Raw genomic sequence first — 11,990 nt, 5'->3', positions numbered from 1 at the left:
CTGTGTGACTGACTGTGTCCTCTCTGTACTAAAGACGTGGCGCTGCTTCACTACCACCTTGTCTCCTCCGCTACGTATTACTCGACCGTGTCACTGAGAATCTGCAGTCGTGGCGCCGCGGGGATGATTTTTGGTGTTGCGGCTCACCACGAAAAAATTAATGTAGTGGAAACACTGTCCCTGTGAGATAGCCCGACGGGCAGGGCTGGATTATATTTGATAGCCCGACTGGAAGATAAGATAGCCCCGGGCCGTCGGGCAGGCGATTTTGCGAGCCCTGTATAAGTCAGTAATCCCTAATTACCTGTCTGAAACAGTTCACTGTTTGCTAAAATTGTAGGAATTTAAATGTTTGTTTTATAATTCATTTGTGATTGCATGAGCAGTTTACTAGTGTTATTGACAGCAGGTGTAGTCAGTCAGAGCCCTGCACAACCTATGCACCACTTGTCACTAACTACAAGTGGGGGGGTCAGTGGAAGTAATATGAGCAGTGTGTGATAACATAGGCTGTTAGATGCTTCTTCATAAATGTTTCATTTTGTGAAAAGTAACTATGTCAAATAGATGTACAGTAGAAAGTCACTTTCGGCTTTTCCCGTTTAGGGGTCGCCACAGCGAATTGTCACACTGATGACTCGCATGTTAACATTTGACATGTGTTTTACGTCGGCTGCTCTTCCTAACCCTGACTCGAACCCAGGCCGCAGCAGCAAGAGCGCTGCGCCTTAACCACTAGCCTACCAGGGATGGCTGTCAAATAGATGTACAGTAGTGGTTTAAAAAGGACTATATTTCCCTTGAATAGAATGGACAAGTAAAGTAGCAGAAAATGGAAATATTCTAGTGCTGTTCAGGTAACTCAAAATAGTACTGAAGTACAGCACTTGAGTAAATGTACTTGGTTCTTTTCCACCACTGGACAAGTTTAATTACAGCACATGTTGTAACACTGTGATCTTTCCATAGCTGTTTTGGTACCTGACATTGCAGTATTGCCCCATGGCGGTCTGGATTTTCTGCTAACAGAGTTCTGTTAAAACAGGCTTCCCGAGCGCAGATTCTAGACAAAGCCACTGAGTACATCCAGTTCATGAGGCGAAAAAATCATAGCCACCAGCAAGATATTGATGACTTAAAGAAGCAGAATGCACTTCTGGAGCAACAGGGTAAGTGGAGGGGTGTTATTGTTGTTGGTGACTTTTTACAGCACAATGTCTGGTGTTCCTTAGCTGTGTTTCGACTACTGGAACCTAACGAGCGGTATACCCTGTACTTCCCTTACCCAGAATAACAGCGGGTTGTTGAATATGGTCCTGCCTTGCTTTTGCACAATTTTTTTGGTATGTCAGTCTCTGTTTAGAGGAGGGAGGGGCCCAACACAGTTGGGGTTGTACAGCATTTTTCCCCTTATCATTAAACAAAGCAGACATTTGAGTGCTCCAGTTGTCTAGCCTAAAGTTTGACCTAAGTGTCCGAACCCAAACTGGACCTGAACATAATTCCCATCCAAACCCTTAGGTACCATCGGGCATTGGTGGGCTCGGTTTGGGTATCCACACTCTGCTTGGGTCTCAGAAGCTGGAAGATACCATCTTAGATGAAAGTGGAGTGAGGAAAGATAAAGTAAATTGGTATCTTCCAGCTTCTGACTGGCTGAACACACCTGAGCCAGGTAATCAGCAGCAGGTCAGGCAGGGATAGTTGAAAAACAAGCAGGACAGCGGCCCTTGAGGACTGGAATTGGCCACCCCTGGGCTAGCCTAATGTTTGACCTATGTGTCCAAACCTGACCCTTAACCAAACATAATTTCTAAATTTCTGTCCAAACCTGGCCCAAACCCTCGGGTACTGATGGGTCCCTTCGGGCTCACTTTTGGTATCCAAACTCATTTTAGTACTGCATCTAAGGGGTGCTGAAATATAGCTCCCGCAACACACCCCCGCAGAGGGCAGTGAAAACAACCACAGAACTCATGACAAGTGTTATTCGGCTCGACCTGTGTCGGTAGGTTCCTATAATGGTAAAACTCCATTTGTCTACTACTTGCAGTTCGTGCCCTGGAGAAGGCCAAGGGGAACACTCAGCTCCAGACAAACTGCTCTTCTGACAGCAGCTTGTACACAAATCGTAAAGGGAGTGCAGTGTCCGCCTTTGATGGTGGGTCCGATTCCAGCTCCGAATCAGAGCCAGATGAGCCGCCAAACAGAAAGAAGCTGCGCGTGGAGCCCAGCTAGACTACGAGAGCTCCTGGCTCTCCAAACAGACTCTCTTTATCCACCAGCCCCACCTCTTCTTACCTTGTCTCCACTTAGTCCTGCATACTCATCCTAGCCCAGGAGATGAGGTGGAGACGGTGTGAGAGAGGTGCTATTATGTATAAAATGCTTCTGCCACTTGTTTTCATCCTAGCAAGCATCCTGTCACTCCTCTTGTGGCCCAGCTACACCTTTTTTAAGACCCCTAGTATGAGGCAGCTCTGCGGTTTTGAAGGACTTGATTTTTAGACCTCATAATAATGGTTCATAATTAAATGTGAACTGACAGTAAGGTTACAAAAAAAAAATTTCCTTGCATTTGTTTTGAATAGCCTTGGCAATCTGTTGGAGGAGTTGTGAGACCTTCCGACCTCTGACAAAATGACAGTTACAGTATACTTTACCTTTTTAATCTTCATACTTTTCCAGAAATGAATGTGAAGTTGCTTTTGACAAAAATATGTTATGCAAGGTGCAACCCTCCTTATTGAGTGTAAGTGGCTAATATTTTTTGGTTTTCAAAATGTTTGTGTAATCAAATGAATCCTTGTCTTTGTAACGATGCATCGAAATTGATTTCATACCCTTATAACGTGGTGTGAAAAAAGTGTTTGCCCCCTTACTGATTTATCTTTTTGCATGTTTGTCACACTTTAATGTTTCAGATTAAACAGATTTAAATATTAGTCCAAGATAACAAGTAAACACATCATGCAGTTTTTAAATGAAGGTTTTTATTATTAAGGGAAAACAAAATCCAAAACTATATAGCCCTGTGTGAACAAGTGGTTGCCCCCTAAACCTAATAACTGGTTGGGCCACCCTTAGCAACAACAACTGCAATCAAGCGTTTTCGATAACTTGCCATGAGTCTTTTACAGCGCTGTGGAGGAATTTTGGCCCGCTCATCTTTGCAGAATTGTTGTAAGTCAGCCACATTGGAGGGTTTTCGGGCATGAACCGCCTTTTTAAGGTCATGCCACAGCATCTCAATTGGATTCAGGTCAGGACTTTGACTAGGCCACTCCAAAGTCTTCATTTTGTTTTTCTTCAGCCATTCAGAAGTGGACTTACTGGTGTGCTTTGGATCATTGTCCTGCTGCAGAACCCAAGTTCGCTTCAGCTTGAGATCACAAACGGATGGCCGGACATTCTCCTTCAGGATATTTTGGTACACAGCAGAATTCAGGGTTCCATTTATCACAGCAAGTCTTCCAGGCCCTGAAGCAGCAAAACAGCCCCAGACCATCACACTACCACCACCATATTTTACTGTTGGTATGATGTTCTTTTTCTGAAATGCGCTGTTACTTTTACGCCACACATAATGGGACACACACCTTCCAAAAAGTTCAACGTTTGTCTCGTCTGTCCACAGAGTATTATCCCAAAAGTCTTGGGGATCATCAAGATGTTTTCTGGCAAAACTGAGACGAGCCTTTATGTTCTTTTGGCTCAGCAGTGGTTTTCGTCTTGAAACTCTGCCATGCAAACCATTTTTGCCCAGTCTCTTTCTTATGGTGGAGTCATGAACACTCACCTTAACTGAGGCAAGTGAGGCCTGCAGTTCTTTGGATGTTGTTGTGGGGTCTTTTGTGACCTCTTGGATGAGTTGTCGCTGCGCTCTTGGGGTAATTTTGGTCGGCCGGCCACTCCTGGGAAGGTTCTCCACTGTTCCATGTTTTCGCCATTTGTGGATAATGGCTCTCACTGTGGTTCGCTGCAGTCCCAAAGCTTTAGAAATGGCTTTATAACCTTTTCCGGACTGATAGAGCTCCATTATTCTCTTTCTCATTTGTTTTTGAATTTCTTTGGATCTCGGCATGATGTCTAGCTTTTGAGGATCTTTTGGTCTACTTCACATCGTCAGGCAGGTCCTATTTAAGTGATTTCTTGATTGCGAACAGGTGTGGCAGTAATCAGGCCTGGATGTGGCTAGAGAAATTGAACTCAGGTGCGATAAACCAGAGTTAAGTTATGTTTTGACGGGGGCGAACACTTGTTCACACAGGGCTATGTAGATTTGGTTTTTGTTTACCCTTAATAATAAAAACCTTCATTTAAAAACTGCATGATGTGTTTACTTGTGTTATCTTTGACTAACATGCAAAAAGATAAGAAATCAGTAAGGGGGCAAACACTTTTTCGCACCACTGTATATTCTTATGTCTGATCTCTCTAATGTTTGGCTTGAGATTTTCAAGAGAAGAACAAGTTTTAGTGGATTCCTCAAAGGCTCAGCTATTTATTTTCCCCTATTTTTATCATTATTAAATACTGCGTGGGTATTTAAAAGTAAAACAATGAATAATGAATGTTACACGTTGCAGTTAAAGGGCAGTAGACTTTATTTTTGTTTATGGAAGTCCATTTCAGTGTGTAGTGTATAACACTGTATACTCCTAAATGGTGTCAGTTATGCAAAAAAAAAGCCTTCCCTTGAAATATTGCCTGTTCTGGGAACATTTCATTCTCCCCCCCCCCCCTTTTTGCAGACATTAATTACTGTGTATGTAATCAATATTTGTGTGTTCTGTTCTTGGAAATTACAGGTATGTTGTACATACTGCCAATGGTTGTCTTGCAAGTTAAGACATACCTTTATTATTAAACTATAAATAAAACTATTTTATCCTTTTGGGATGTATTTGTGGCTCAGCATGTTTATTACTCAGGACTTATGAGCACTTGGATGGAAACAGCTTATCTCCAACACCAGTTAAGGAAGTAACCTGACATGTCTAATAAAATTTAGGAATCAGTATAATTGAGGCAGTAAAGAGGGACAGTTTACTCAAATATTGGAAGATAACACTTTAAAGGATTTATATCACTATTTTAAATGTCTGTAGTATAAAAAGGGATTCAGATTTCAGTCTTTTTTACTCAGCTTCAGAAAATAAATAGGAGTAGATAGGAGATACAGTAGGTGCCTTTGGGTAGGCTACCATTACGCAGGGTTTTTCTAAATCGTGCCAGAAAGGGGCAAGGACACAATCATTTAATATTTTCTAAATTTTTTCTTCAAGTTTGAATGAGCATAGAGAAGAATTTAAGCATAAAGGTGTGTGCAGCATCACTCTTACCATTAGCGCAAGAGAGTAAATGTAATGTAAATGTTCTTCAGATGGATTTTGTATGTGTATGTGCTAGAGAGTATAACAGTACCTCTTCTGTCATCCTAGGTATGAAGGGATTAATGTATGACCTTGCCCCCACAACTAACAGGACTTAAGGGATGCTTGATGAATGCTGACCAGGAGGACGTAATTCAACCTGCACATTATCTTTGGGTCCTGCATGATGTAAAGCTTGCACCACAGCCTCCTCATACCCCCCAAACCACGCAGCAAATTCAGGTGGGTTCTGACACAGGTGGATGCACAGCATCTGGCATAAACAAATACAATAATACATAAAAATACCTTCAGTGGCCAGTTTATTAGGTATAAATAGCTAAAACTAATTCAGTCAAATACAACAGTCATGCAGATGAATTGTCCACCCCATTTGTAGCAGTGCAGATAAGATAAATGAATAAACATTCTCAATAAAACACAAGACAGTTCAACAGCACCACAAATTACCTGGACAAAATAATGAAAACACCTGTCAGTAGGCTATAACAGGAAGTAGCTAATGTCGAATCACCACCTCTAAAGCTATTTTAAACTCTGAACCTTCATCATAATAGGTGCATTATTGTCTTCTGTGTCACATTTCTCACACAGTGTCACCTGCTGTTACATAGATTATACTGTACCGTATGGTAGGGCCTAATACAAGTTAAACAGGTGTGTGTGTGTGTGTGTGTGAGTACATACGTGTGATAGCAGAAGCACTTAACGGGATTTTAGTTAATCCAAATTAATTTTCCAAGTGATTTTCATAAAGATACAGAAATGGACAGTTCATTTCTAGAAACAGAGATGCCTTTACTTCTCAGTCAGTTGCTGTTGTAACTTAACCTGTAAACTTGTTTTTTATGTTCACATTTTATTTTAGTTTAGTTTAGTTTAGTTTTTGGCAGGACAAAATGTTCTCAGGTAGGTGGGGTTTTACTGGGGTTAGTTTTGTTCCATGTCATCATTGTTTCTGATTACGTGGCTACATCGGTACCTTTATTGTTTGTTTAAATAGTGAATTTAGACAGCGCAGTGTGGTATCCTACCTGACACTCCTACTGCAGGAGGCGGCCTCTTCATGGATGCAGGTCGCATGCCACCTTCGAGAGCCGTAGGAAATAGCACTTGTTCTAGCTGTCTGGATGCATGCATAATGCTTGGACCCGTAACACGTGAGTGAAATTATCAATTTGAGGCATTGTGGTGATTATAGAGCATCTTGGCCATGATAAAACAAAAGCAAAGCTGATGCATTTATGACATTGGCTAATTGTTAATGATTCGACATCCTTTTTAATTGTCTGTAGCTTAGTACTTAAATCGGCTACTTAATTTTAACACTCTAAAGTTCTAGAAAACACCATATAACCTATACATTTTACACTCGTAAACTAGCCTACGTTTTCTTAAGAACATCAGAAAGCTGAGCTGAGAAAGACGAGTTTCCGAGGGGTAATGAATGCAGCACACCGGAGCGTGAGAATAAGTACATCAGCCAACGGCTCCGAGAAGAAACATGCTTTCTCTTGTGTTCTAGCTTTTGGTCATGGCTAAGCAATACGATATTTTGTGCAGGTTGCTCCTACTCGGAGACTCAGGGGTTGGAAAGACTAGTATGTTGCGCAGGTTCACGGACAGTGAATTTGATCCTTCACATATTGCCACCATCGGTAAGCCAGCAGGTTTTCAATGAAAATCACACGTCCGAGTTTTCGTCTTGTGCCGAACCACAGACATCAGTGAAAACTTTTTAAGGGGTGAATGACGAAGTTGGTACTTTTCCAAAATTAATCTACAGGGCAGGTTATGCAAATGTTTGATTTTATTCAGAGTGTATAAACAGGGCCTACTTAGCTGGTAGGATTAGTACAAACTGCTGAAAGTTGGCTGAAAAACATGTCAGCATTAAGAAAGCTGTATTGCTCACAGCTACTCTACATTTCCTGGTAGAAATGTGCCCTTAACAAAGATATCAAAGGTAGTTATGAGAAAGCAGGCCTGTCAGCTGTAACTGCAGTAACAGTGAAAAGGGATTTCCCCTGCTCTAAGTGTTTAGACTGTAACTTGTGGATAGATGAGCACATTAATGGCTCCTTTCCTTAAAAGCTGATTTATTACTTGGGAGAAAAAAAAAAAAAAAAAAAAGAGTAAATTATTTACACCTATACAGAGTAAGCAGTCAACACATCCTCAGGCTGGCTGTGTAGATTGTCGCAACTAGCAGTGTGATGAACCTAATTCACAAAATGCTTGTCAGCTGCAGTAGAGACGCATCGAGACAAAAACCTTCACACCTAACAGGCAGTTTTAGAGTCACCAGTCAACCTAACCTACGTGTCTCTGGACCTTGGAGGAAGCTGAAGTACCCAGAGAAAACCCACGCAGGCACGGGGAGAACATGCAAACTCCGCATAGAGAGGCCCCAGTTGGCCCTGAGGTTCAAACCTGGAACCTTCTTGCTGGGAAGCGACAATGCTCACCACTGTGCTGCCCTTATTGAGAATATGTAACTCATCCAGTACAGAATAGTAGTATACTATAGTTAGGATAAATAAGCTTTTAAATACTAGAATACTACAGCATGCTATATACATCTAATACATACAGTCTGTAGATTGAGGAGTAGAAGTGCATGTTGTTCTTGTAGTAGGCTAGTAGATGTGCTCTATGTTGCCTTAGCTTGTAAACATAAAGAAGTGATTTTAAGTGTTATTTCTGCTGTTGGCAGTTGCTGTCACATTTCCTAGCTCTCCTGTCTCTTCTGTTGCCTAGCAGAAAACGCACAACTATACTTGACATCAGTGGTGCATTGATTTAAAAGTGGTCACTATGTGGTTTCTAAGGTACTATTAAGGTTGATGGTGTCTTTGAGTAAAACTTATCGAGTGGTCACAAAGACACACTACAAAGCAGGATTTTTCACCAAGTTGACACTGAAGTGAAACTGCAGTAGTTTGACCTTTTTGAAGGTGTTTACACTTGCATCTCAATTTGTGCCTGTTTTGTTGTGGAATTAAAATTGTTTTTTTTTTTCTGTTTTCTGCAGGAGTTGATTTTAAAATGAAAACATTAGAAATAGATGGAATCAAGGTGCGAGTGCAGATATGGTAAGTCAGATCACTGTTATTGCATACACAGTATGCAGGCTCACAGACTGTGTGATGTTCTTCTGCTGAGTGTGTTTTGTATGCTGCTCAGGGACACGGCTGGTCAGGAGCGTTATCAGACCATTACCAAGCAGTACTACAGGCGGGCACAGGTGATCCCCTCTATGAACACTTACTGCAGTCAAATTAATTCTGTTGGTTAATTTAGCATTAATCATTTTGTTGTGGATTCACGTCCAGGGTATTGTCTTTGTATACGACATCACAGACGAGCAGTCCTTTCGGCACATAGAGAAGTGGGCCGGTGACGTGGATCAGGTAAGGCGTTAAATCTCTCTTATTTCACTCCAATGCATTTTCTGCCCTTCACAGTGACCCAGTATTTGTATTGCAGCTTACTGACTCGTCTGCTTGCTGCACATCAGGTGCCTTAGTGTGAGCAACAAGATAATGAAGTCCCTTATCCCGCTGCTGTCTGTCTCATCTTGTTGTTGCTCTTTTCCTGCAGTATGCCCCAGGCAAAGTGCAGAAGATCTTGGTCGGAAATAAGTCTGACGAAGAGCTCGGGAGACGGGTGACACAGGAGAGAGGAAGCAAGGTTTGATGGCACCTCATTTTGTGCTTTATTAGGGTTTTTGTGGTCATTTTTACATTGAAGTTGTAGGACTTTGTACTAATACAAAAGCATCCAGCAGTTCTTTGATTTTTGCTTCCAGTGCTTCACTACACATTCGGTGATGTGAGGTGACCACATCTGCTGAGTTGTACCAATATGTATTTCAACAATAAATGGCTTGGCCGGTTTGTAACTACAGACAACCTCTATTGTTAAATTGGTGATAATACTAGTCACTCAACATTGTGTTCAAATGGAAGTAAATGATTTTTTTCCCCCCATTTAACTGGTTCAGCAAAAGCATCCAGTAGTTGCTAGTACATTGTTCTCTTAAATCCTGTTATGGGAGAAAACACATCAAAGATATGTCAGAGCTTTGGTGGTCTAACCATATTCATATTCTGAACCTTGCAGCTGGCAGAGACCTATGAGATGGAGTTCTTTGAAACCAGTGCTTCTACCAGCAGCAACATCAGTGAGGTAGGACATGGGGTGCAGCTCTCTGTCAGCTGAGAAACATTTACACTTTTTTCCAAGAACTCCCTGCAGCATTTATAAGTATTTGTCTCTGAATGTTTATTCTTCTCCCTTCAGTCATTTACTCATGTGACTGCGCTGGTGCTGCAGGCTCACAAGAGAGACGTGGACAATTTGCTAGGATGTCTGGATGATTACCTAGAAAAGGTTGCTCTGGAGGACGAGAAGGGGAGTCAGGGCCCTGACAACAACACTCGGAGGGGGTGCGCCTGCTAGAAAGAAGTGCCATGACTGATAACTTAAGATATTTGTTCAAAGATTGGTTTCGGAAGTCTATGATGTTGCAGATGCAGTTGGCTGCAGATACCAGCAGAGGGCCATAGTTGCTGCATGATCACTACGGGCTGTAGCCAGTGAAGCAGTCCTGAAAAATGTGCTCTCTTTATTTTCCTTAGTGAAATACAGTTTTGCACTAAACATCTTTCCTCAGTTGACTGTTTCACATTATTTTTGTTTTCTTGTTGCTTTTTACATCAGAAATCGGTTTAGTTTGAGAAGAGTATGATCGCTACAAAAAAGTAGCCACAGAAGAGGGTTGAATTATTTATAATTTGAAACTCACACCAAGCAGGGATGGATTCATTTACACAATGGACTTATTTCCTTAAGGAAGACTGTGTTGTGCCATGTTCAATGACTTTATGAATGCAATATATGTGCTTTTACCGTCCTGAATGTAGATGTGTTTGTTTTATGAATACGATTGGCGTTGCATGCTGTGTGTTGTGCATGTAAGCAGTGCTGTTGCTTAAGATATGTTGATGAGATGCCACAGAAATGAATTTTAATGCAATATTTAAAGCTCAAGAATGATGTAAAAATGTCTACATTGTTTTGGTGGTAGATAAACTGAAATTTCATCTTTAAATCAGGCTGCATAGGTGTCGGAGCCTTGCTGAGCCACAGTTTGGACTGAGTGAAGTGAGGGCTGTCGGCAGGTCAGACAGTAGGGTCATTCATTTTTCATCACATGCTGTGAAACCAGGAGCTCACGTGTTAAATCTTTGATGACTGAGAAAACTGATGCATGACAGAGATACCATAAAGCTGAATACATACATGCTGTTTTACCCACTCAACACTTAGATTTGAGTACATGCAGTTACAGTTTAAGTGCTCATGGTAGTTAGAATAATTTGAAAGAATTCTATTAGTGCATTACATCTGAGTTCAACACTTAATTTATTCATAATGGTTTATCACAGTTCTTAATGTAAATAATATAAAAACCACTTAATGTACTTGTGTGGTTTGACAGTCAGTTGCATCATTTTATCAGGAACCTGTAGAGTATTGTGTGTCACAGGCAGATCAGTTTCCCGTAGAGCCATTTGACACCCACACAAGGCAGCTTCCTGCCTCAGGTGCATCAGGTGACCAAGCAGCTGGATATTGTCACATGTTGACAGCCTGTGTGCCTCCACTGTGGAAGCACAGGAGTTAAGATGACCTTCATCGCCAAGACCTTCTACGACTTGAAAGCCACCACGCTGGAGGGAGACTCGGTGGACTTTAACGTGTTTAGGGGACGGGTGGTCCTCATAGAGAATGTGGCCTCGCTCTGAGGCACCACCACCGGGGCCTACAGCGAACTCAACCAGCTTCAGAGCAAGTACCCCCATCGGCTGGTGGTCCTGGGTTTTCCCTGTAACCAGTTTGGATATCAGGTCAGTTAAATGTTGTGGGACCCTCGATGTGGATTTCAGATCTCATAAAATTATTTCTAATGCTGATGTTTTGTTATTCTTGTTAAACCTTGCTCCATCAGTTAAAGGTATCATATGATTAATGCTTTCTCTGGATGTAAAATACATTTTCCTAAATCCAAAGCGTTGTCTCTGAGTAGTTTGCATCTTGTGCCTGCTTTTCCTATTCCTTTTCCTTTTTGAATGTATTTCTCTATATTCATTAGAGATAAATTCTACCAGATATTCAAAACCAATTTAAGCAGTATCCTGAACATTGGTACATTAAGTTTCACTTTTGAAAACGAATATTTTCCCATGTTTGCTTTGCCCTCTGAGAATGATTCTCATTACATTCATTGTGCCTATTGTGTGCAAACTGCTGCTGGCACTTTAGCTTTTCATACTGCAGTTACCTTTATAGCTGGCAATCTTATGGATACTGGTTTGATTGCAATATCTGCTGAATTCCTGTTACTGTTTTGTAGGAGAACTGCTCCAACGGTGAGATCCTAAGTTCACTGCAGCATGTACGCCCAGGTGGTGGCTTTCAGCCCAACTTCACTGTCTTTGAGAAGTGTGACGTCAATGGAACAAACACACATCCAGTCTTTGCCTATCTGAAAAACAAGCTCCCTTATCCCGATGATGACCCTAGCTC

At 41.6% G+C, this 11,990-nt stretch overlaps 3 protein-coding genes across 4 annotated transcripts in view; all 3 read left to right on the top strand.

Annotated features, from left to right (window-relative positions):
• The window catches only part of LOC109967965 (protein max-like), an 11,169-nt gene extending 8,168 nt beyond the window's left edge, over positions 1–3,001 (top strand). Inside the window, exons 3-4 of the mRNA XM_020613909.1 lie at positions 1,046–1,169; positions 2,054–3,001. Of these exons, the coding sequence (XP_020469565.1) occupies positions 1,046–1,169; positions 2,054–2,238 (309 nt within the window). The 3' untranslated portion in view covers positions 2,239–3,001. The remainder of the gene's footprint in view (positions 1–1,045; positions 1,170–2,053) is intronic.
• Positions 3,002–4,345: 1,344 nt separating this feature from the next.
• On the top strand, positions 4,346–10,451 carry LOC109967963 (ras-related protein Rab-15-like). 2 transcript variants are annotated; one of them, XM_020613907.1, is made up of 8 exons: positions 4,346–5,618; positions 6,400–6,556; positions 8,431–8,491; positions 8,583–8,643; positions 8,732–8,809; positions 9,000–9,089; positions 9,522–9,587; positions 9,702–10,451. In XM_020613907.1, exons 2-8 carry the CDS (start codon positions 6,463–6,465, stop codon positions 9,858–9,860), a joined length of 609 nt encoding a protein of 202 aa, XP_020469563.1. In that variant the 5' UTR covers positions 4,346–5,618; positions 6,400–6,462; the 3' UTR covers positions 9,861–10,451. The 2 variants fall into 2 exon arrangements, with proteins under 2 accessions (XP_020469563.1, XP_020469562.1); XM_020613906.1 differs by lacking the exons at positions 4,346–5,618; positions 6,400–6,556 and adding an exon at positions 6,652–7,054.
• Positions 10,452–10,533: 82 nt separating this feature from the next.
• The window catches only part of gpx2 (glutathione peroxidase 2), a 2,033-nt gene continuing 576 nt past the window's right edge, over positions 10,534–11,990 (top strand). Inside the window, exons 1-2 of the mRNA XM_020613908.1 lie at positions 10,534–11,311; positions 11,818–11,990. The exon at positions 11,818–11,990 is cut by the window's right edge and continues 576 nt beyond it. Of these exons, the coding sequence (XP_020469564.1) occupies positions 11,090–11,311; positions 11,818–11,990 (395 nt within the window). The 5' untranslated portion in view covers positions 10,534–11,089. The remainder of the gene's footprint in view (positions 11,312–11,817) is intronic.

This window comes from Monopterus albus, unplaced genomic scaffold (assembly GCF_001952655.1).
Source record: "Monopterus albus unplaced genomic scaffold, M_albus_1.0 scaffold140.1, whole genome shotgun sequence".
NCBI classification, from domain to species: domain Eukaryota; kingdom Metazoa; phylum Chordata; class Actinopteri; order Synbranchiformes; family Synbranchidae; genus Monopterus; species Monopterus albus.
The sequence above is the reverse complement of the archived record's forward strand: the minus strand, read 5'-3'. Positions and strand labels throughout refer to the sequence as shown.